Here is a 24,449-nt window from a genome sequence, read left to right as displayed (position 1 = left end):
GACGATGGAGTGGATTTTTCGAGAGTGCAAACTATTTGCTCGCACTTTCTTTGATGATATCATTGTTTTCTCCAAGGATGAGCAGAACATAGAGAACATTTGCTACAGGACTTTCAGGCATTACAAGATACACTTTTTGGGACACATTGTCTCCGCAGCAGGAGTGCAGATGGACTCGGCCTAGGTAGACACTATCCGTGATTGGCCCGATTTGAAGAATGTCCATGAAGTTAGAAGCTTCTTGGGCTTGTGTTCGTACTACAGGCGGTTCATTAGAAAGTTTGTAGAGGTTGCTTCCCCTTAAAGGAGTACCTTTCTCGTGGAGACCCACAAAGGTGACTGCCTTTGAGACACTAAAAGAAAAAATGACTACAGGACCAGTTTTGACTTTGTTGGACTTGCAGAAGTCATTTGAAGTATATTGTGATGCTTGTGGTCGTACTCTAGGTGCGGTCTTAATGCAAGAAGGCCATGTCATTGCCTACGAAAGCCTATTGTTTCCAAGGCTAGAATTGACAGCACAGATTTATGAGAGAGAGCTTTTGCCAGTTATCCACGCTCTTACTCAGTGGCGACATTACCTACTTCGAGCGGATTTTAATGTCTTCACAGACCATCAGAGTTTACGCTACTTTTTGTCACAGAAGCAACTATCGGAAAAGCAGATGCAATGGACGAACATCTTGTCACGGTTTCACTTCCAGATTGTCCGTGTGCAGGGACAGAAGAATTTAGTGGCGGATGCTTTGTCCCGGAAGCTGTTGGTTCTCTATTTCCGCGATACATCATAGGAGCTTCGAGGATATGGTCGATCAATATGCCACAAATACAGATTTTGTAGATATTTTCACTCGGATACGAAATGGGGAGATAGTAGCAGGATATTCCATTCGAGATGGCTACTTGATGAGGAAAACGATGTTATGCGTTACACAGCCGTTGAGAGAAAAGACTTTAACCGAATGCCATTGTACACGTTTTACGGGTCACCGCGGCATAGCTATCACCTTGAAAGGTGTGGAGAGATACTTCTTTTGGCCAAGACTCAAAAAGGATGTGAACGATTTTGTACGCAGTTGCTTGGTATGCCAGAAGGTCAAGTTTGACAGCCATAAAGCACAGGGATTGTTACAGCCTTTACCCATACTCACCCGCCCCTGGGAAAGTATTGCAATGAACTTCATTTTTGATCTCACGAGAACACAGAGTGGTCACAATGGTATCTGGACTGTTATTGACAGATTTAGCAAGCAAGCTCATTTCATTCCAGTGAAGAAAACAGTCAAGCCGGATTACTTAGCGAGACTGTTTGTGGCCCAGATCTTAAGATTACATGGCATGCCTGAGATGATTGTCTCCGACAGGGACCCCAGATTCACAAGTTTGTTTTGGAAGGCTATTTGGGAGAACATTGGCACGCGGTTGTAGTTCCCATCGTCGTTACACTCGCAGACTGACGGGCAATCCGAGATTGCCAATTCAGTGGTACTAGATTTATTGAAGTCTTACATCTCGGATCAGAAGACTCGACGGGAAAAGTATTTATCTTTGGTGGAATTTGCCTACAATAACACGATACACTCTTCGACGGGGAAGGCACCATTTGAGATTATTGAAGGTGCTACGAAGGTTCCACCCTTCCTAAGCACGAAAGATAAGATTTTTGAAGCCGACGAGTACGCGCGTGACTTGGACATGGCTTTTGCCAAGGTCGGAGGCTTTGCAGAAATCTCAAGAAAGACAGAAAAAGGCAGCAGCTCGCCATCGTCGCGATTTGCAATTGAAGGAGAACGATTGGGTGCTCTTACGTTTTGAGAAGGCACGCCTGAGAAAGAAAAAGCGAAAGGAGAGGCTTTTTCCAAAGCTTAGTATGCGATACTACGGACCTTTCCAGACTTCCGAAAAGATAAACGATATCTCCTTTAGACTGAAGCTGCCCGATACTTGGAGAATTCACAATGCTTTTCATGTGAGTCTCTTGCGCCCTTTTAAAGGCGATGTGCTCGAGGATGGGGAGCCTGATGAGCAACCCGAAGTGGAAGAAAACGAGGAGATCCTTGTTCGGGAACAGATATTGGCACATAAAGACAGAAAGATTAAGGATAGAGTGATAGGGCGGTTCTTGGTAAAATTCAAGAACTATCCTGCATTGGATGCGAAGTGGATGGAGGAGGAATACCTAGCAGATACTCCTCAAATTGTGAATCTACCTTGAAGCATTTGAATTAGCATAGCCTATTCTAAATAGAGCCCCAAACTCAGCTTGGGCGGAATCTGGTGCAGCGGGTATGCACAAGAGGAGAGTCGCTTCACTCCTTTGTCAATAAATTGCCTCGATTTTTGATACTAAAGTCACTGATGTCTCTTTGAGTTTCGGCGATACTGTGAGTTAACAGTATTTTGCTGTATGACTTTATAAGCTCGAATTACCGATAATATGATATTAATTTGTTATTGACTTGTTTGACTGCAGGAACTGATAGACGAAATGACTGCAACATTTGTCTGAACGATCTCGATAGACATGGTTGCAATAAGGATTAGTCAATTGGGTATCTATGAGGTCCCGAGTGGATCTAGATGCGATTGCTAAATACGTTGCCGATAAATCATGGTCTGAGATCCGAATGAATTTTGAATGTGATTTGTCATGTGATGTCCGCTGATGTCAAATGATGTCGTGTGATGTGACTGTCGATTGGTACATGTGCTAGATGTGTGTTCCTAGTGCGTCGGTACTAACAGTCAGTGTCTGCTAAGACAATTTATGGCCTCTGTCTCTTTTGCAGGCGTAATCGAGGGCGATTACAATGCTTTCAAAAGGGGTGTATGTCACAAATCAGTGACGTGGCAACGAGTACACATCCACCCCCCCCCCGTGAAATGCTAACATGGCAGTGATGTGGCCTGGAAAATCCGTTGAATGCTGACGTGGCACTGCCGTTCGGATCTACGCGATTCACGGCGTAAAAAGCGGGACATGCTCACGTGGCAGCAACGTACGGACGACAACTTTTTGGCCTGCTTTTTAGCTACACAAGGCATTAGAGAGAGAGAGAGAGAGAGAGAGAGAGAGAGAGAGAGAGAGAGAGAGAGAGAGAGAGAGAGAGAGAGAGAGAGCTTTTTGCTTTATTTATTGCAAGGCTTTTGATTTACAGCTTTTGGGGCTCTGCTTTTGGCATCCCTTGTAAAACCCTTATAGGTGTGGGCAGGGCTCCCACTTCTCAGAGCATCTGGACGCAAAGTCTAAGAGTGAGACCCTCCCACTCCCTTGTACTTTGAGTTCCAAATTAATACAAAAAGAAATACCGAAAGGGATGCAAGTCTTTGGGGCCAATATTTCTAGGCACGGAATTCCGCCAGGCCGTGTCGAATCAATTGTGAACTGTGAACTGTTTTGGAGTGAATTCCTGTTGTATCGCGGTAGAATCTTGACTTGGAGTGTCCAAGTTTGTTACATGTCCGTATTTGACCAATGGCACACCGTAACCCATGAGATGCTGGGTCAAATCGCAAACCCATCCCTTGTGAGTTGGAGAAGATGCTCTTTATAGAAATCCATCTTCATGTCCAACTCTTGTGTCGGTTCTATCGATGTCTTCCTGGGTCAGGTCTTTGCGAATGAGTCTAGTAGTCTCCACCCGTGTAAGAGACAACTAGACTCAATTGAACCTGCGAACACATCCTCTCCAATCTCTCTCTCTCTCTCTCTCTCTCTCTCTCTCTCTCTCTCTCTCTCTCTCTCTCTCTCTCTCTCTCATTCAGAAACTAGCAGGATTATCAGACATATCTCATTCAGCCAGATACTAGGAAGACTTGGCTATCTCTGTCGCATGAGTTGCGGACAAAGATGGCTTTTTGTAGAGACCATCTTCTCCCCACGACAAGTGATGAGTTTATCTCACGTCCTAGGTATAAGGACATCCACCTATCTCATGGCATTATATGTGTTATTGGTCAACTACACGCCTCATCTCACTAATTGGAGAAAGAGACCGATAGATACATAGGTATACCCTTAGAGGAGAGATTATGCTATGTTTGCCAGAGAGAGCCAGAGACAAAGGAGCATTATATCTGCCAATGCACAACATACTATGAGATCCGCGGGCGTTTTCATTGTTTATACAGAGAGGGCTTTGGCCCCTTATCTTGCATCATGGATTACAGCCTCCAATTCTTCGTATTCTTGATCATAGCAACCATAATCGGTGCAATACATGGCTGCTATGTTTGTGATATTTGTGTGTCCTCTTAGTCACCACTCTATTCCCGAGTCCCGACCAGCAACAAGTAATTGGTACAAAGAACCAAATAATTCAGACATCCTCAATCAAAGACCCTTACACTATCACAACCTGGTGATGTGGCATGACCCATAGCGGACATGAAGAGGAAGAGGAAGAGTAAAGCCCAAACTGGACCAAAAAAGAGGAGCAAAGTGCTGATGTGGCAGTTAGGATGCTGATGCTTTTTGGCCGTGGTTATTAAAAGCATTGACTTTTTGAAGGTGTCACAGGACGGGCACCATCTGCCAACGGAAATGAACAGACTGAACAACTTTAAGCACTTCAAATAACAACTGAACTGAAAGAGATGCACGACACACGAGACACGGAGTGGAGGAGTTCCACCTCAGAGAGCACTGGCCCAACCCTTTTGGGGCCCCTTTTGGTATTTCTTTATATTGCTTGAACTCAATACATCGCCGGTACTCCATCCTCTGCACCTCACGCAGAGCATGCCAGAGAATGAGCCCTTGGCCTATGAAAAGCAGTTTACATGAAAAGAAGAGCACCTGGTCCAAAGGCGGGTGGCCAAAACCTGTTAGCGCATTTTGCGGAAATCCGTAAAACTACCACGTGGCATGTCGGCACGAATTGCAGGAATGTCTGTACAACCTGCCACGTCAGCATGCCAGCACGTTTTGCAGGAGTTCCGTACAACAGCCACGTCATCATATTCTAGGCTTTGTGTGTGTTGGCCCCGCTTTAATTTTAGTTCCTTTAGGTACCCTGGGCCCCACCAGACGGGGTCCCATAAGTTGGAAGGGCTTCTTCTTCTAATGCTACTGCTTTGTCTTAGGGTTTAGGCCCCTCGGCCAGGATCTGCAGGTTGGCTCCGTTCTTCAATGGCTTGACAGTCAGCAATTTGTGACAGAAAGCACGAAGTTCTTTAAAACAGTTTCCTTTCCGAGCTTTTAGAATCTATAATCTCTCTATAAAAGCAAGAGGCAAAGTGCTTATAAATTGAGGCCTTGTGTAAGCTTTGGGAATCGAGTTGGAGCCACGCTCACACCGGCAATTGTAAACACCTCAAATAACATAAAGCAATCACACAAGGGGCGCCTAGTTGAGAGGCCACTACATCTAGGAGTGGAACTCCGCCACTCCGTGTCTCATCTCAATTGTTAAGTTCTCTTTCAGTTGTTCAAGTATTTAAAGTGTCTCACAATCGATTCTTTCCCATCGGCACATGGTGGGTGCAGTGGCATAGTTACCCAGAACGCGGAACGGGAACGGCGACGGGCCTCCCTACGGAACGAGGGAATGGCAAGGGGTCCGGAACGGAAACGGGAACGGGAACGGCGCGGAACAGAGGCATAAAAAATACCCAAATAATGCAATTTTTAGCGTTATTTTTTAGAGCTTGAGAGAGAGGGCTTGAATGTTAAGACTCCTTGAGAGCTTGAGAGAGAGGGCTTGAAAGTTGAGACTCCTTAAAAGCTAGCCGTTTCTGCCCATTTAGCCCGTTCCGGTACTACTGCACCATCCGGAACGCCAAAGCGTTCTAGACCGTTCCAAAGTTGGCAGGCAAGGGGGGAACACCGTTGGGAACACGTGTTCCCCGGTAACAATGTGGTGCACTGCAGTTATTGTGGTATCAAAATTCAAGTGAATTGTAATGCGTCTGTAAAGTATTAAGTCTGGAAATGTCAAATTCTACCGCATCAGAAGTTCCAACTTGGATGAGATAACTAAGATGGAGGAGCCTCTTGATGTATCCCACTGGTTGCGAAGAGTGTGCAGCAAATCAATCCAAATAGTTGTCAAAGTGGCTGATGTAGGGGGAGACTGCAAGCACAGAATGTGAGCACAAGGAGCCTTCCACATGGTCCCGAGAGTGATACTACATATCGTGGTGAAAATTGTATTCCTCTAATGGAGGTCCAACTAATCAACAGGATCTGTAGAGTTGCCCGGTCTATATAACAATGATGTAAGCATGAAGAATGGATCTCTTGGAGAGCCCTGAACGTGTGTGATCCCACGAATTGCAATAGCCATGAAACAACCCCCGACGTCACAAACCCATCATGAATCACACAAATACGCCGCAAACCAAAGAGCATAACTAGACTGAGCACATCCGAAGCCTGAAAGAAAAATTGTCATGTCGACCCATCCTCTCCAAGACAAGAGGCACCCACCATCAATACGAACCAAAGTATCATGCAATCTCCTGCATAGTGAAAGGAGCCAGTAAAGCATGACTCATAGCCTTTGTAACCGCTGGTTAAACTTGAGACTAAACCTCCACTTTGACATGCGTGACATCATCAGTCAACTAATCTACAATAAACAAGAGCTCAAAATAGTTTGAAGCTATGCAAAAGACCTTATCAAGATTGGTGTGCAACCTGTCTGTAGAATCACGCGAGGCCCTTAATCCAGAGTTTCCATGGGACGCTCCTTGAAATGTGCAAAGAAATCCTCATTTACCCTATCTGCTTACGATATCCATGTAGATACCTCCACATGACAGGAGAACTCGAATTTCTTCGTCTGGACGTAGCTAAGAGTTTCTCAGGCATCAGTCTCTCGCTCACCCAAAAACCCATCTCTTGGAAACACCTCTAGTTGGCTGCGTATGCATCCCAAAAGATATTGTAACTCTCTCTCCACCTGCAAAATAGAGATCGTTATTGCATCCCCAGTACGTATCTGCCAGCTTGAGACGACACAATAATGCATGCATCCAAATGAGTCACTGGATCTGTAGAAGTAGTGAGTGAACAAATTATCTCTCCCATATGTATCTGTCACCCTCGGGAGTGTGCTCTCTGGAATCTGATGCGTCTCTGAATAGAAAATGATGCCCCTCTGTCACGAGGTTGTGGCAACCACTAACCTTAGTTGTTGGTTTCTTTCCTTTGATTTTTCTTTGATTTTTGGGACCCTCTTGTTGAAGTCACAAATGGTTGGACATTGTGTGGCCAGTGTGAAATGGCCGGTGGCCAAGAGTTTCACCCGCAGTAGGGAAGGGCAAGTTGCACGAGATGGTCGGGCCAATCCGCACTGAAATCCGAGCAGTAAAAGGTTGGCTAGGCTCAATTCAAAGTCATTTAGGCCTCACGCGACACTTAAAAGTTGGTGGGTACTAGGAAATTAACTCAATGGAGGCAAAATGGACACATGGCAGTAGGAGAGCAACCTGCAGGCCACACACACTCTCCATAAGCCTGTTCCTTGAGGGGGCGCTCATTTTTTAGTGGGGGCTGAATTCTGGAGTTCAGAAGTGACTACATTGTGTTTGTGTGAGTAGTCGGTGCAGGTGATCTCAGCTTTAATGGAAAGCTTGCCTTCTCCCTTGTCTCATGTAGCGCGACGATTTGCTCTTGTGCATCTCTCCCCCCCTTTGCACATATGGTAATGCCCCACTAGTAGCGGCTTCTCAATTGACCATGCGGCTTCTCAATTGACCATGTACAGTTATGGGGGTTACGCGCAGTTCCATCGCAAAGGATTGCGAAAACGGAGAGTTTTCTCGTGTGAAAACTCGTCCCTTTCAAAGGGGAACTTTCCCATTGCGTACGGGAGCACCTGAGCAGACAAATCATCAGACCTTGCAATACTTCTTGATGCAAGCAAAGTTATCCGAAAAGCACATGCGATGGGCAAACAATCTCTCTATGTTCCACTATCAAATTCTGCATGTGGAAGGCAAGGAGAATGTTGTGGTTGATGCATTATCAAGAAAGCCACAAATTTCAGTTGTATCAATTTCTTATTATCATGAGCTTGATGACATGAAGGAACAATATGCTATTGATGAAGATTTTGCAAGGATCGTTGAACAGCTGCAAGATGGGCAACGCCATGAGCACTACCTCCTCAAGGACGGTTTTATGATGATGCATTGCAGACTATGTGTCACTAGCCCATTGCGACAAAAAGTTAGAATAGAAAGCCATGTCCCACCGTATGCAGGGCATCGTGGTATAGATGCGACAGTGAAAGCGGTCGAGACATTCTTTTAATTGCCTACTTTGCGGAGAGATGTGGATGCCTTTGTGCCAGCATGCATGATTTGCCAAAAGGTCAAATCTGACAGGCAAAAGGCACCAGGGCTGTTACAGCCACTGCCTCTTCCAGATAAGCCATGGAAAAGCATTGCTATGGATTTTATCTTTGATCTTCCAAGAACATCGACAAGGAATCATGGTATATGGACCATTATTTGCAGGTTTAGCAAGCAGGCCCATTTTATTCCTGTCAGGAAGAAGATAAAATCTGATCAGATGGCACGATTGTTTATGTACAATGTCGTCAAGTACCATGGTATGCCATAGTCTATTGTCAGTGATCGTGATCCTCGTATGACCAGCCTTTTTGGGAGAGGATTGTTTGAATACATGGGCACCACACTCAAGTTTTCCTCCTCATTTCATCCACAAACTAATGGACAATCAGAAGAGGCTAATTCTCTTGTCTTAGATCTGCTGAAATGCTATGTGTTAGATAATAAAGGCAAGTGGGAACAGTATCTACCCACGCTTGAGTATGCGTACAACAATACGGTGCATTCATCAAGAGGCAAGGCACCTTTTGAAATTGTTGAGGGTGGCAAAAAGGTTCCTCCCATTTTGCACACAAAGGACAAGATTGTTGAGGCAGATCAATATGTACAAAACATGGATGAAATGTATGAGAAGATCAAGCTTGCCTTGGAGAAGACTTGGGCAAAGCAGAAAAGGGCTGTTGATCGTCACCGACGTGAATTGTTGTTGTCACCTAGTGATTGGGTACTCTTGCGGTCTGAAAAGGCAAGGTTAAAGAAGATGAAGGGCAAGGAAAGGTTGTTTCTGAAGCTCAGCATGCGTTACTATGGCCTTTTCAAGTACTTGAGAAGATTAGCGATGTTGCCTATAGGCTAAAATTGCCTGATACTTGGAAGATTTATAATGTGTTTCAAGTGATTCTTCTAAGACCCTTCGTGGATGATGTGCCAAAAGATATGCTAGATGAGGATCAACTATGAGGAACTTGATGAAATCTTGGTACCTGAGCAAATCTTGGCACATAAGGAAAGAAAAGTTAAGGGAGAAGTTGCACGACTGAAGTTCAAAAACTATCCACCTATGGATGTAAAGTAGATAGAAGAGTGTGAAGTGCTAGAGTCGCCGAATGTATTGCAGCTTTACCTTGAGGCCTTTGGGTTACAACCTGCGTATGCCCCAACTAACATGTTTGAAAGAGGGGCAATAATGGAGTTAGCACATCAAATGTACATATGGATTCAGTGTAATGGAAGTGTATACTGCTCTACAAATGGCAAAGGTATTATTCACTTCTATTGTAAATGAAATGACGAAAGTACGAAGGTTTCATTGAGTCATTTGTATCTTTGTTTGATGACCTTTCCTACGGATACATGTGATGATAAAAGGGTGATAATCACACCAAATCATCTATGGCATGTATATCTAGCATGCAATCGAGGACGTTAGCGATTTCAAGAGGGAGTATGTCATAAAGTTGTGGCGACCACTTACCTTAGTTATTGGTTTCTTTCCCTTGATTTTTATTTGATTTTTGGGACCCTCTTGTCGAAGTCACAATGGTTGGACATTGTGTGGCCAGTGTGAAACGGCCGATGGCCGAGAGTTTCACCCGCAGTCGGGAGGGCAGGTCGTCACGAGATGGTCGGGCAAGTCGGCACTGAAATCTGAGCAATAAAAGGTTGGCTAGGCTCATTTCAAAGTCATTTAGGCCCCATGCGTCACTTATAAGTTGGTGGGTACTAGGAAATTAACTCAAAAGAGGCGAACTAGACACATGGAAGTAGGAGAGCACAGGCTCATTTCAAAGTCATTTAGGCCCCATGCATCACTTATAAGTTGGTGGGTACTAGGAAATTAACTCAAGAGAGGCGAACTAGACACATGGCAGTAGGAGAGCAACCTGCAGGCAACACTCTCTCCAGAAGCCTCATCCTTGAGGTGGTGCCCATTTTTGAATGGGGCTGAATTATGGAGTTCATAACTGACTTGTGTGTGTGTGTGTGTGTGTGTGTGTGTGTGTGTGTGCGCGTGCGCGCGCGCGGGAAGCCTAAGGTAGACACACGTAAGGCAACAACTCAAATCAAGTATGAGTAAAAAGGCTGATGTCATATTTTGCAGCCAGATACAGTGCTTCAGGACACAATCAGAAGCCCACCCGATGTTATCAAGGTCGATGCAGTGACCAAGTGTGTGTGTGTATGAGTGTGTGTGTGTGTGTGTGTGTGTGTGTGTGTGTGTGGGTGTGGGTGTGTGATCTCAGCTTTAATGGAAAGCGATTTTCAATTCTTTTCAGTGTAGGTCATCGTCACATCATATGGCATTACATACCTCCACTTTGCATTCCTCATACAGGCCACCTTGATGTATGCATAGCCCTCACATTGTTCGCCCCATTTTGCACATTTTTTGGGTGATAGGATTTTGAGCATCTCTAGAGGTCACTTTTGTACACAATACATTGCCACTTTTCCTGCCAAAAAGAAAAAAAAGAAAAAAGGGAGAGAGAAATGAATTGAAATGTTATATTAACGTCTGCTAAAGGCCAAAAGAACCTATGAGACCAAAAGTTTATATCCATGTGTAACTAGTACAATGTGTTGTGAACATTTAAAAATAAATAAATGGGGATACCCATAGTGGGTAGGTATGTAGGCCTACATCCTCATCATCATCATCATCTCAAAACATATGGAGAGGGTACAATCACATGAGGGCTAATGAGGTGTACAATGGAGAAAATTATATAGTGGTGATCAGTGGTGATCACATCTTGCTTATGTAAATCATCATGCTTGTCATTGTCATCCAAATCATTATGCAAATCATTGGCATCCAAATCATCATGCTTATCATTGTCATTCAAATCATCATGCAAATCATTATCATTCAATCATCATGCAAATCCTGTGTTTCATGCGATGGAGAAGAAGAGACTGAGAGAGTCTCCTTTTCCCGAATCTCTTGCATCGATGCCTGAACTTGAGAAAAGAGTTGCAACATCTCTTGCATTCGTGCTTTGTTCTCGCGATAAAATTCTGCTTGTCTTGCTTGGTTCTCTGCTTGTCTCCGTTCCATTTCTGCTTTTCTTCTTTGAATTCACGATCCAATTTGGCTTGTCGTTCTTTGGCTTCCAAGCGTGCTTGCTTACGCTCACGCACTATGGCTGCCATTCTTGCGGTATTTCGTGCTTTGCGTTGTAAATTCCGTTCCATAAACAACACCTCCAACTCCTCCATTGGAGTTAATGCAATCGGTGTCGTAGATGAGGAAGGGTCGGAAAAACCTCTTGGTGAGGAAAATTCTTCTTCGCCTCTCTCATGCTCATCACTTCCAAGCGAAGTATCCATTCCGCTTCGAGTGATGACCATTATGAAGTCGTGGGTTCTTGTGGGTTCTTGTGGTCTGGGTTCTTAAGTTCACAAGGAACTTGGGTTCTTGAGGGTCTTGGGTTCTGAAGTTCACGAGGAACTTGGGTTCTTGGGGGTCTTGGGTTCTTGAGGTTCTTGAGGTTTTCTTTCGCTTGCAAACCGCGTTGTCTCTTCACCCGAGTTCTACCCTTTTCTGCGGGCGCACCCCTTGGCGGCCTTGTGCTCACACCAAGGTTGCTTTTTCCCACCTCACGTCGATTGGCCGGCCGCTAAGTGCACGGTCCGCTCTCAATGAGTGAAAAGAGACACAAGGGGACACTGGACAAGCCCTTCTTTCTTGGGATTCCTGTCACTCTTCAACAAAACACGATTAGGAATCGCCACGCCCAAGCGAACTTGGGTTCGTGCGACCGCAACAAGCAAAAAAATTCTTGTGGTTCTTTCCTTCAGTAATGCAGAACACTTCCAAAGCTCTGATACCAATGTAAGGTGCAACGGAATGAATGTTGTATTTTCTCAAGATTAGTGATCTTTATTGCTCAAGGTTCCTTTTAGTTCTTAGGGAAAGAGAGAGCTTTCCGTCTTATGGAGAGTGCTATAATCACGAACAAAGTGAGTGGATATTGTGCGTGCAAGTGAATGAGACTGAGAGAAGGAAAGAGAAGAGATACGACACCCGAGAGGTTGTGAAACCCTCCTCCGAAGGCCCCACTCTCGTCGGCGAGAGTGGTCTACTTTGATTGCACAAAGGGTGTACAATGTGAATGCAATGGGACTATGCCGATGACGACGACGGTGATGACGACGACTTAGGCTGAAATCTGTGATCTTCTATGGCTGAATTCGGGGTTGTCTTGGTGGCTGAAAATGACTGTTTTCTTGCTGTCTTAAGGGCTGAAATTGGTGGCTTTATCAGGGGTCTTGCTGAGGACAAAAACGCTGAACTGATGTACCTTCTTTGGCTGCGTTTTTATGCTGATTTGCACCTGCTGAAAAACGCTGCAAAGACTGAGGTATATCTGCTGAGAAAACGCTACAAATGCTGAAATCTGCTGGCTTCTCCTAGCGTTAGTGATTGCTGAAAAAAAACGCTGATCTTGCATATGCTAGCGATCCCCAAAAACGCTACAGGCTGAGGTGGGTTGGTCGCGGGAAAACGCCAAGGATGGGGCTGATCTGCTGGGGACTAACGCCATAAGGGGGAACTTCAATGGCGATGATGATGCTGTGAAAAACGCAGATGGGGATGGCGAGGCTAAGTGCTGAGGGGGGGGTACTGCTGAGAAGTTGCCTGTTGAGCGGGAAGCTCCTGCTGCCTCTCCTGCCAAAAAGTGCTAACTTGGGTTTGCTTATATATTAACTTAGCAAAATTGCCCTACCTACTTTTGTTGGAAAGTCACTTGAAAATAATAAGTGAAAATAACCAAAAATAGGAAAATAGGCTAAATGCAATGGAAAATTCCCCTAACTCATGCTAATGGATTCTGATGGGAATTCCGATGATCATGCTGTGTGCAACCGGAGGATATGCATCTATGACTGGGCATGCATGGTCTACGAATAGACTCACAAAAGTGCCAGATCACTGCTAATCTAGACTTCACTGAACTGACTGAACCCTGCTATGGTGTAGCTTGTCCATGGACACATACGGTTGGGATGTGTCACGTGACAATGGTTGTGTTGTAGATCTGCATCCTTTTTGGGGGACATCATCAAGAAAGGTTAGAGTGGATGGGGATGATTTTTGAGGCATAGCCTAGGGGTTTCACAGTCGCTTGGATCATGCATTCCTAACTTGGTGGTGCACGTCCCAGGATGCTTTCTTGCCTCCAACTCTTGGTTTGTAGAGGTATCATCTTGGTTTAAGCTACATGGATTTAATATGAACAGGCTGCCCCCTTTTCAGTATTCCCTGGATGCACCCTCCCTCACCCTCACACATTCAAAAATTAGCAAGATTATCAGACATGATCTCATTCAGCTCGATACTGGCAGGACTCCACTATCTCCGTCACATGAGTTACAGACAAAGATGGCTTTTTATCGAGACCGTCTTCTCCGGACGACAGATGACGGGTTCACCTCACGCCCCAAGTATATCGACACCCACCTATCTCATGGCATTATATGATTTATTGGTCAGCTACGCACCTCATTTCACCAGTTGGAAATAGAGACTGGCGATACAAAGATATACCCTTAGAGGAGAGATCATGCCAGGTTTGCCAGAGAGAGCCAGAGACAGAGGAGCATTATATCTGCCAATGCACAACACACTACGAGATCCGCGGGCATTTTCATTGCTTATTCAGAGAGGTCTTTGGCCCCTTATCCCGCATCATGGATTACTATGATCAGAGGTGCCCAGCTCTCTTCTTAGACTGAGAGAGACTACCATTAGGAGTAAAAGGCCTACGCATAGATACTCCGGATGGCCCACAACAGGTTACCCAGTCACACCCTCATCCGGGCACTCTTCTTGATCGAGCCATCCAGCTTGGCCGCTCACGACGCCCGAGGATGCAAGGATCTTCACACCGTAGACGAGGTCTACATCGGAGGCTACGGAGCATCATTGAGTGACATCAAGCACACCCCTCCCGAGAGCTGACCATGGAGGACATTGAGGTTGTAATGCAGAGACCCATGAGAGAGCTCATGGGATGATCACCGTTCAACATTTTTCTACTTCCCCCGTTGTGCACCTCATAGCGCTCATGTGAATGTACCCACTCCCCATATGTTTTTTGAGCTGATGTATTATGTGATGAGGAGATTGATCATGATGAGGATATAGATTAGGCTTACATACCTACCCACTCTAGTACCCTCATTTATTTTTATCTTTATGTTCCCCTACCACTCTACTAGAGTCCCACATGGTTGTAACCTTTCGGTCTCATCGGTCATTTTGCCCTTTTGCAGACACTAATATAACATTTCATTTATGCAAAATGAACCATTGTGGAGGTATGTAATGTCATATTATGTGACCATGGTCCAGACTGAAAAGCACTAAAGATCTCGTCCATCTCTCTCTCTCTCTCTCTCTCTCTCTCTCTCTCTCTCTCTCTCTCTCTCTCTCTCTCTCTCTCTCTCTCTCTCTCAAAAAAAAGAAAAGACAGAGCTGACATTCTATTACTTGAACCCCCTTGGAGCGCCCAAAATGGTGCGTACCCGAAGGGGAAGTAAAAACTGTTATATGAAACGCCCATAGGCTATTACAAAGGCCAATGGCCAAAAGCATGAAATCTGTATAAAAAAAACAAGGGGAAAAAACCCTCCCAGTGAGAGTAAAAGTGTCCCGGTAACTACTGTAGGAGAAAGGAAGAAGAGGGAGAGGTTATCCACCAAAGCCTCTGAAAGATAGGCACCTCCAAACTGCTGTGGAGAGGAAAACCACCCAAAAAGGTAGGGGCATAACTGAGAAGCCCTAGACAACATCAAAGGACACATTGAGAGGCGACCACCCCACAGGATGACGAAGAATGGGGTCGCTCGAGGCTGAAGAGCATGACCCAACTGCAGCCACAGTAAGGTGCCCCATCCAGGAGGAAGAAGAAAAAAATGACCACTGAAATGCCACGAAGAAGTAGAGGACACCACGTTTCAACCACCAGGTAGCCGCTCATGGAACTACCGCAAGAGATAGCCAACAAAGTTAGCATCGAAAGCCAGCAGAGCAAACACCAGCACGAGGATGAAGAAGAAAACCACCAGTGAAATGCCTGAAGGGAGTCGAGAAGACCGCAGATCAACCATCAGGTAGCCGCTAAAAAGCACGGGAGCCAGCAAAGTCGGCGTTGAAATCCAGCAGAGCTAACCTCAGCAAAAGGAAAGGGGAATGACGAGGATGACTGAAGGAAGAGCAACAACAAGGTGAAGAAGACCGCTTGTTCAAAGGCAGGAGTGGAGGCTCTCATCCCAGCCAAACCCATCAATCTGCCGTCATTGGGACCCACTCCCCGCAGTAAAAAGAAGAAACATCAACAAAACAAAACTCGCAGAAAGCCCTCACGTGAGAAAAACCACAGGCAACAGGCAAAAATGAAACAGACTTGCACACATGCGCACACACCCACAGCCCCGCATGCGAGAGGGAAACAATCAGACAAAAACAAGAAAGAAACAACAAAAACAACAGCAGAAAAGAAAAGGCACCCAGGGGGGGAGGGGGCAGGGGTAACTAAGGTCAGCGTCAACGGGGCTGCACACCTGGCAAAAAGGGCAGCAGACGCCTCCACAGTGGGCACAGGACAATGAGAAGGATCACCGGACCATCTCTAACATGGAGATTTCGAGGCATCCAGGGCCCAGACAGCTTGCTGAGGCAAAAGAGAGGTATGCAAAGGTGGTACAATGATTGGTCCAACATGGGATAGAAATTGACAGCTACCATTCCAATACGACATGGCTTCCCTGCACATCCGCCTCTCACTTAGCGAGAATAACGAAGCACTGAGACAGGACCTATGGGAGTTCTACACACGAAATACAGAGGAGGATGGATTCACACAAAGACCCACATACATGGAGGGATTCTTATCACATGGTGCCAGGGTGACAATTGGTCAGCTTAAAGTATCATCACACCGTCTTGAGATAGAGGTGGGCAGAGCAGCTGGAATCCCTAGAACACAGAGGATATGCAGACTATGCTGAGAGGAGGTAAGAGTGAGGAGCATATATATGCAGTTGCAGGGCATATTCTGTTACAAGAGAGAGGTATACTAACCTACCACACTCATAAAGCCAGCTCCTAGAGATTGGAGACCATCACAAACTTGGCGTTACTTACTTGATGTGGAGCACTGCAGAGAGATCTCCCTGCAGACCGAGATCACACAAGGGGGAGGACACAGTTACAGATTACAGACTTGTTTCAGGAGTCCACCCCTATACCGACGCCCACACAACAAGGGGTCATACTTCAGCCAGCCGAGAGTCTCCAAGCTAGCAAGAGACAGAAAGCACCAAGCTGCCGGATACCCAGGCTCTACCACAGACAGACGACGGTAAAACTCAGAGAAGGAATCCTATAGATGGGTGGTTCAGATCTGATGAAAAGCTGTAAAAACGGATGCAAAATAGGAGAAAGAGCGCAAGAGAAGAGGAAGAGAGATGAAGGTGCAAAAATGCAGAACATTAAGAGAGAAGCTCCCGTTGCTGATGGAATGCAAGGGTAGCAGAGGATTGGCTGAGGTCTTTTTCTTCCACCTATCTCTACATGAAGGAATGAGAAATGAGAGGCTAAGAGTCCCATTTACACTAAATTTCTGGGCTGAGAGTTTTGAGTGCCACACCATCGAAAACTGCCATAACTGCGACTTATCCTAAGCTACATGTTGACGCCGTCAGAGGTACACAAAAGTGTAGCAATGCCCGACTACGCCTTGTAAAAATATTTATGCAATAAGGGTTATATAAGGCTTCTAACTCATTTAATGGATACATTTGGGCATGCAAGTCTCCACATGGCACAGGGAGTCCGTGTGTAGCAGCCAGACACAAACAAGGGAAAGATCAGTGATTGAGTAGCATTACAACAACCCAAGCGGAGATTTCAATGAGATAATTCCTGCCATCAAGCAAATGCTGTTAAAAGAAAAGTGTATTTGACAATAACATCTCACTACAGATCCCAGTGCCAGGCATCAGAAATCCAAGGACTGAAACCCGTTAAGAGTGATAATTCGTGGACAAAAGATCGTAATTGATCCTAACAGTATGCATACAAGAACAGAGGTAGCTGCTTGGATGACTTGATAACAGGTTGGCTATCCACAGCTCGATCCAAGAGACCAACAGCTGTGATGTCTTTTCCTGGAGATAGAACCTTCTCCTCATCCAGAAGTCCAACCTGCACCAAACAAAAGAGTGTTGATTAGCCATGAACTTGCAGCAGATTGATGGCTCAACTTCTTTGGGCACTTACAGGATATCCTCTTCCAAAAATTGCTTGCAAGAAGGTGTATGGAGACGCTTGCACAGGATGTAGCTGGTGATACACAGTTGTCAATGGCAATGTGTGTTTAGACTCATCCAAGTCAACGTGAACAAAGGCACCACGATGAAATCCTTGACTCTCCACCAACACGAAAGGAACCTAAGAGTCATCAGGAATCCTTTTTAGCATCTCCAAATCTGATGGCACCAACCATTGGTGCAAGGTAATTAGTGGTAAACAATGGAGCATTGAACTTTTGAATGCGATCACAATGCAAAAGGTAAAGCGGCCAATTTCAACTTGATGCCTCTCCCAATCACATGTCAAAAAAACGAGGTAGCAACGCACAACATTAGTCTACCTGCTTCATTTATGCAAATACCATATAGTAGAATTTTATCTGTTTTTTCCTATTGACAGATTTCCAACACAACAATACAAGTAGTGCAAAAGAAAAATAGACATGCTCACATCCATATCCCAGTCAGATTGTTCCTATGGCATCTTGATTATCTACTTGGTTGGGAGGTTACAAGAACCCTGATTCACAATTCTAAAACCCACATTCTATTGACATACCCATAAATGAGTGAATGAAAGAACCATATATAGTTAACCTAAAATTGAACTTTTTTAACCAATGTTTACATACTTATGTACCACCCCCAATCACTTTTCTTGGTGAGGAATCTATTGATACCCACCAGGCAACTCTCAAGAAAGGAAGTACTCCGCTTTCAAGAAACCTGCTTTGGGAACACTTTCAATAAGCCAAACTCAGACAATGACATCACTTTAGCGTAGACTCTATTTTGTCACATCTTGCTAGAGCCAAGAGAAACCTTCAACCATATATGAAAGGAAATGAGGATGTAGATTACATGTGGCAGGGCTCTTAGTGTTTGCATGTTGCACGATGTATATTGTTACATAGATCGATCAGGTGAACAATTTACCAAAGTAGAAGCTTTGCCTCAAACAATGGCAGTAAAATTAATGAATAAGCTCCAACCTCTCACTTACTCTCGTCCTTCTGCTCAATTGCTTGCTTCCATCTTAATCGCTCTCCATTCTTTGTGCAACAATAGACACGGATGGAGGACTCCACCCCACCTTCGCTGAAAAACTTTGATGCGGTCCCCTCGGCCGCTCCACTTTCTCTTTTGCCGGAGAAGAAAGCAAGCCTTGCAACTAAAGCGAACCATCTCCATGGGACCGCAGTTATCTACAAAATTGTCTGAAGATGCTGCGACAAATAGGAACTTCATGAACTGGGACAAGCTCGCCTCCTATCACTGACAAACAGATTATGGGCCAAGGATACTATCAGCTAGAGTTTGAGAGCTCAAACATGGTGACCGAGATGCTACAAATGGGCCCTCTAGCTTTGGCTGCAGCGTGAGCACTTTTCTCATGATGGCACCATGATTCCAAGTTCCTCGCCGAGTGGCCCAGTTATTAAAGAAAGGGTTAGGATTAAAACCTTATCCCCCAGCCAACTTATGGGACCTCGACCGATGGGACCCAAGTTATTCAAAACAAAGCAGGACCCTCACACACACAGAGAAGGCCTTGCGGAAAAACTGATGACGTGGCAGTTGCATGGACCACCTAGAAAGCGCACTGACATGCTGACGTGGTAGACTATGCAGATGCCCACGTTTCACACTGCAAATGTGGCAAAACTGTACGGATTTCCGAATTTTACACTGGCTGTTTTTCACCGCAAGCTTTTAGACCAGATGCTTTTGAGTCCAATGCTTTTCATGTAAACTGCTTTTAAAAGGTCTGAGGCCTTTAAATATGAACGGTGGGCTCTATCTCTCTGGCATTCTAGGGGGAGCAGATGCAGAGCAGAGCCACCGGTGATGTATTGTGTTGACGCAATATAAAGAAATACCGAAATGGGTGCCATCATTTGGGGCCATTGCTCTCTCGGGGTGGGACTCCACCACTCTGTGTCTCGTGTGTGGTGCATCTCTTTCAATTCAATTGTTTTGAAGTACTAAAAGTCTATTCAGATTGTTCTTTTCCGTTGGCACGTGCTGCCCTCCCATTATAGTGGTATCAGAGCTTCAGTCGTGTGCTTTTCTGAAAGCATACCGGACCTACAAAGAACAGACAGAGCATCATGGCGTTTTGGATTCTACAGAGTACCTGCAGTTTCTTATCGACGAGCTTCAAGACATACTTTGGCGGCATCCTCAACAGAATCTCCCAATGCTGCAAAGTTTTCAACAGTTCTTGAACTACATATTGCCCCCTCTCATGTCCCAGGTGGTACTACCTCTTCCAGCACCAGAAAGCACAAGAGCTTCTAGCCGGCAACCCTCTCAGCCTTTTGTTCCTATTGGGGGAGTCTCTAGGAACATGGTGCAACTGTTTGACCTTGATCCGGTGCAACCGCCTCTACCACCACTACCACCTGGGTCGTATGGATATCCCTACTATCCACATCCGGGGTTTGCGTTGCACCAACCAAAAGATTTCAAGAATGGTGACACAACAGTAAAATTTGTCACTTTTTGTGAAGTGAAAGATCGGAACAAAGCCTTGCAGTTCCTACAACAATTCGATAGCATCTATGCTTTAGGGAATTAAACACAAGAATCAAAGATTTCTCGAGCTGCAAGATGTCTCAAAGATAATGCTATGCAGTGGTGGAGTTCAATCACAACCCAACCGTATGCTCCAAGGACTTGGCAAGATTTCAAGGCTATTTTTGCACGAAGCTATATGGATCAGACTACCCCGAAAGTCCACGCGTCAGATAGCCTACTACATAGGATGCTTGAAAGCCTACATACTACACCACCATGTTTAAAACTTTATACACAAACACAAAACCATAGAAACTTTGGAAATTAGAATTTAGAGACTAGCTTGTTTTTTAATCTGCAGTGCGCACACGGTACACCAATCAATCAATGACCATCATGATTTATAACTAGACAAATTTGATTGGCCAAGGCCCAAAGGCTTGTAAAGAAAGAACAAAAAATGGAGAGATGGAGCCTCAAAAAGTAATGAAGTAGGCTCCAAACAAAAAGGAGTCGGGATCGTAGAAGCAAGCCAAAAACCATTCAGGAGTGTAGTCTCCTGAATCCAAACTTAAGTAGACACTAGAGGCTGGAATCTAAACTGTAGAGTCAACACCATAAGTAGAGGTCCAACACCATAAGTAGGCGGCCAGGTGCAGCGAACTCTAACTCTCACCATATCCTCATCGTTATAAGCGGCACCCTCATCATGACCATCATCATCACCATCATCATCATCATCACCATCACCATCATCCTCGTCCTCGTCCTCATCCTCATCCTCATCACCACCAACTCACCGAATATGATTGGTACCAGGCTACCAGCAATGGAAATAGGCTCTTTCTAATGTGACCTCCATTCTCTCATAGCCGCGCTCTTTGACTTTGGATACGAGCCTCAAGTTCGTGTGTTAATATTAACACAAGCTTCTATGTATGAGATGGGAGTAGCCTATTTCTTCTCTTGATATGAATGAGAGAAAGGTGCTCCAATATCTCACATGAAGAGGCACATGTCCCTTGAGAAAGAACCCTTAGAGCAAGAGCTTGCAAAGCGGGTGTGTGCAAGCCCCAAAAGTTTCCCACCATTTCACTCCCTCTTGCATCTTGTTTTAATCTTTTGCAATTGGATGAGCAAATGACTTGCTTTATAAATGTCAAAATTATCAATGAGGGCGCCTTGCAAGGTCAAATCACCCTATGTACATGTCCAAGAATGTCATCATCCATCCTTCATGCACCTGGCCATCACTTTCTTGCCCTCTTCCTCGCCAGATAAGATACAACTTGTATCCAACAGCATGTAACAGTGTGTGCATCATATTCCATCTTTCAATGCATAGATCCCTACTCTCTCTCATCCTTGCAACATCAATGCCTTGCATGTTTTCAATTTGATCTACCATGCGATCCATAAGCTCGTACACAAGCCCCATGATGGCTCCTTCCCTATCAGCCAAACGGAGAATTTTCAAAATGGGAGAACAAATTTTAAAAATCAGCCTAGCCTCTTTCCAAAAGGATGCATTAAACACAATTTTTGAAACCTCGAAAGCCTTGTCAGTCTTGGATTTCTTCATCTTCACAAATTTGTCATCAATCATAAGCTTGCACATACCATGCATACATCTCTCATCTACAAGATTGACCAACATAATAAAGTAGTATGCAAATCAAGTGGCTGACGGCTTCACCAAGTTTTTCTTGCTAAGTTGCCGAAACAATGCCAACATAGTAGACTTTCTTGTCACAAATGTGACAATCTTTGTTGCATTCTCAAGCACTTTTGCAACCCAATCAATCTTGCCAATGTCCTCGAACAGAAGGTGCAACCAATGGCAAGCACATCTGGTAAAAAAATTGTGTTCCCACTCCCTTTCAATCATCTCCACAGCACCAACACAATCGGTTACATTATCCATGCATACCTGTACAACATTTGATGGGCCAACCTCTTTGAGATGCTTAAAAATGAAATCCGATGTCTTCATTTCCCCAAATGTGTCTACAGCTTTCAAAAACACTAACCCATGAATAGAGCATGCAAGAAAGTTAATTATAGGCATGCGTCTAGTATCAAAGCATCCATGTCTTTTCCATTTCTCGTGCACACCAATGATCTCAATCTTTACGCATTTTGATCTCCTCATTCAATTCTCTGGTGTACAAAGCATGGTAAGAGGGGGGAACATACGAAGGACCTGCTTGTCCAATTGCTTTTACCATCTGCAAAAGTAAGGGCTCCTTACTTTCCATGTAGGAACATCCTCAGCATCAAAAAACCTGCGCAAGGCTTGGTCTACTTGCTTCCATGCTTGCAAGCCGAGTGCAATTGCCAAACCTCCTTGCAAAACCTCTCTCTTCTTGCTTGAGGTCCCACATCGGACTTGGAAGAGCCACTTACATTAGTCCTTCCCTTAGCATGCATACTCATTAAAGCACCTCCTTGAGCTTGGGAGGCATCTCCTTCCAAATCATTGACCAATGCATCTACAAAAGCACATTTGTCTTCTCCCTCTAGCCTTGCATCTACATGCAATCTTGTGACTATCTCTACAATATCGGTTGGGGCCTCATCACATGGGCCTCCCACACCATGGCCAGCAAGGCATAGTATATGTGCACGTATACGCAAAGGACCACCGTCCCATGAATGCCCACAAAAAATACATTTACAACTTCATTTTCCTTTTGGGAGGGCCTTCACTTGGTGCACATATTGCCACTCTCCACGCTTGGTTCGGCCCACCTACAAAGAATCCGGCTTGGAGGATGAAACTTGAGCCTTGGAGTGTCTTGGCTCTTGCGAGAAAGAGTCACGACTCACGCCGCGCTGGTGCCAAGTGGTGGACTCGCAAGAAAGATGATGCGCGATGGTTTAAGGCCGTGGCTTTGTAGGCACGGAGAAGGTGACCAAGAGAGAGAGGATGGACTGATGTGCCCAAATCTCATGACTCAAAGCGTTCTCTGCATAAACTAGTCAGCAGCAGAACTTGCGTGGCTGAAAATCTGCAAGGCGAAAAAAATATGCCCCAATTTTTGTGCACACTGCTTGGTCGTGTGGAATCTGATTCCGTACTCGGACCCGTAAGGAAGTATGGCTGGGAAACCGTACGCGTGTGAAAAAAACTATGTTGTATGTTGGAAAACCTTTGATTGACGCAGACCGGACGTCTCGGGTCCGGTAAGCTCATGAACCGGACCTTTTTAGGTTAATTGCGGGGAGAATGAGGAGGTAGTCAATGAGTAGCTACACACCTAAGACCGTTTGACTAGCACAAGTGCTCAACAGCGCTGTTTGTTGTGTCTTATAACATGCATATGTGAGCGTTTGTGTTGCATTGTGATGTGTCAACCACTAAATATTCTTAATTGGGTGAGATTGCCTAGGTATGTAATTTTAGTGCATCTAGACACTCGTTACAGATCAGCACGGTCTGGGTGTGATGGCTCATTTTGCTACGCTAGAATATCAAGAGCTCCCATATGAAATGAGAAAACTGAATGACCCTCAGAATGACGGCGGATATTTTTGAGCTAGCTTGAGTTGTTTTGCAAATATAATGCGGATGATTACTCTTCTTTCTTTCAAGAACGGAAGATGTCACAAATTGCTAACGTGTCAAGCCACTGAAGACCTAACAGGTTAGAACTCCGTGACAATAACCCTAGCCAACTTGCAGATCTCGGTTGAGGGGCCTAAACCCTAGCACAAACAGAAGAAGAAGAAGTCTTTATCAACTTATCGATCCTCGCCAAGTGGCCCAGTTATTAAAGAAAGGGTTAGGATTCAAACCCTAACCCCTAGCCAACTTATGGATGGAGCCCAAGTTACTAAGCAGGACCCTCACACATACATAGAACCCCTTGCGCAAATACTAATGATGTGGTAGCTGTACGGACCACCCGGAGAACGCATTGACATGCTAACATGGCAGACTGTACGGGTGTAACAGACTTGGACACTCCAAGTCAAGAATCTAGCACCACGTAAGTGAGAGAATTGAAAGAACTGAACAAAAATGAGAGAGAGAAACAACACGGCACGGTGAAGTTTCACGCCCAGAGAGATTGGCCCCAAAGACCGGGGCCCCTTTTGGTATTTCTTTATTATTAACGCTTCACAAAGTACAATGTCCGAGGGTCCTCGTCTCAACAGTGCTCCCAAGCTTATCTGAGGCCCTGGCACTTTATTTATAGGCCCTTGGCCTTCCAAAGGCAGTGGCACTTTATTTTTAGGCCTTAGGCCTTCCTAAGGCAGTGTACATGAAAAGCTTCAAGTCTAAAAGCATCTGGGTCCCAAAA

The 24,449-nt window shown here is 45.0% G+C and overlaps 1 protein-coding gene across 1 annotated transcript in view; it reads right to left on the bottom strand.

Annotated features, from left to right (window-relative positions):
- LOC147454980 (E3 ubiquitin-protein ligase SPL2-like) overlaps positions 1-24,449 on the bottom strand; it is a 106,567-nt gene that overhangs the window by 7,249 nt on the left and 74,869 nt on the right. The window contains exons 3-4 of the mRNA XM_086516828.1: positions 17,591-17,761; positions 17,391-17,515 (exon numbers count right to left, since the gene is read on the bottom strand). Coding sequence (XP_086372954.1) covers positions 17,391-17,515; positions 17,591-17,761 — 296 coding nt within the window. The remainder of the gene's footprint in view (positions 1-17,390; positions 17,516-17,590; positions 17,762-24,449) is intronic.

Source organism: Adiantum capillus-veneris, chromosome 7 (assembly GCF_014529385.1).
Source record: "Adiantum capillus-veneris isolate H3 chromosome 7, ASM1452938v2, whole genome shotgun sequence".
In the NCBI taxonomy this organism is placed as follows: Eukaryota; Viridiplantae; Streptophyta; class Polypodiopsida; order Polypodiales; family Pteridaceae; genus Adiantum; species Adiantum capillus-veneris.
Note: the sequence above shows the minus strand (reverse complement) of the source record. Positions and strands in the feature narration are given on the sequence as shown.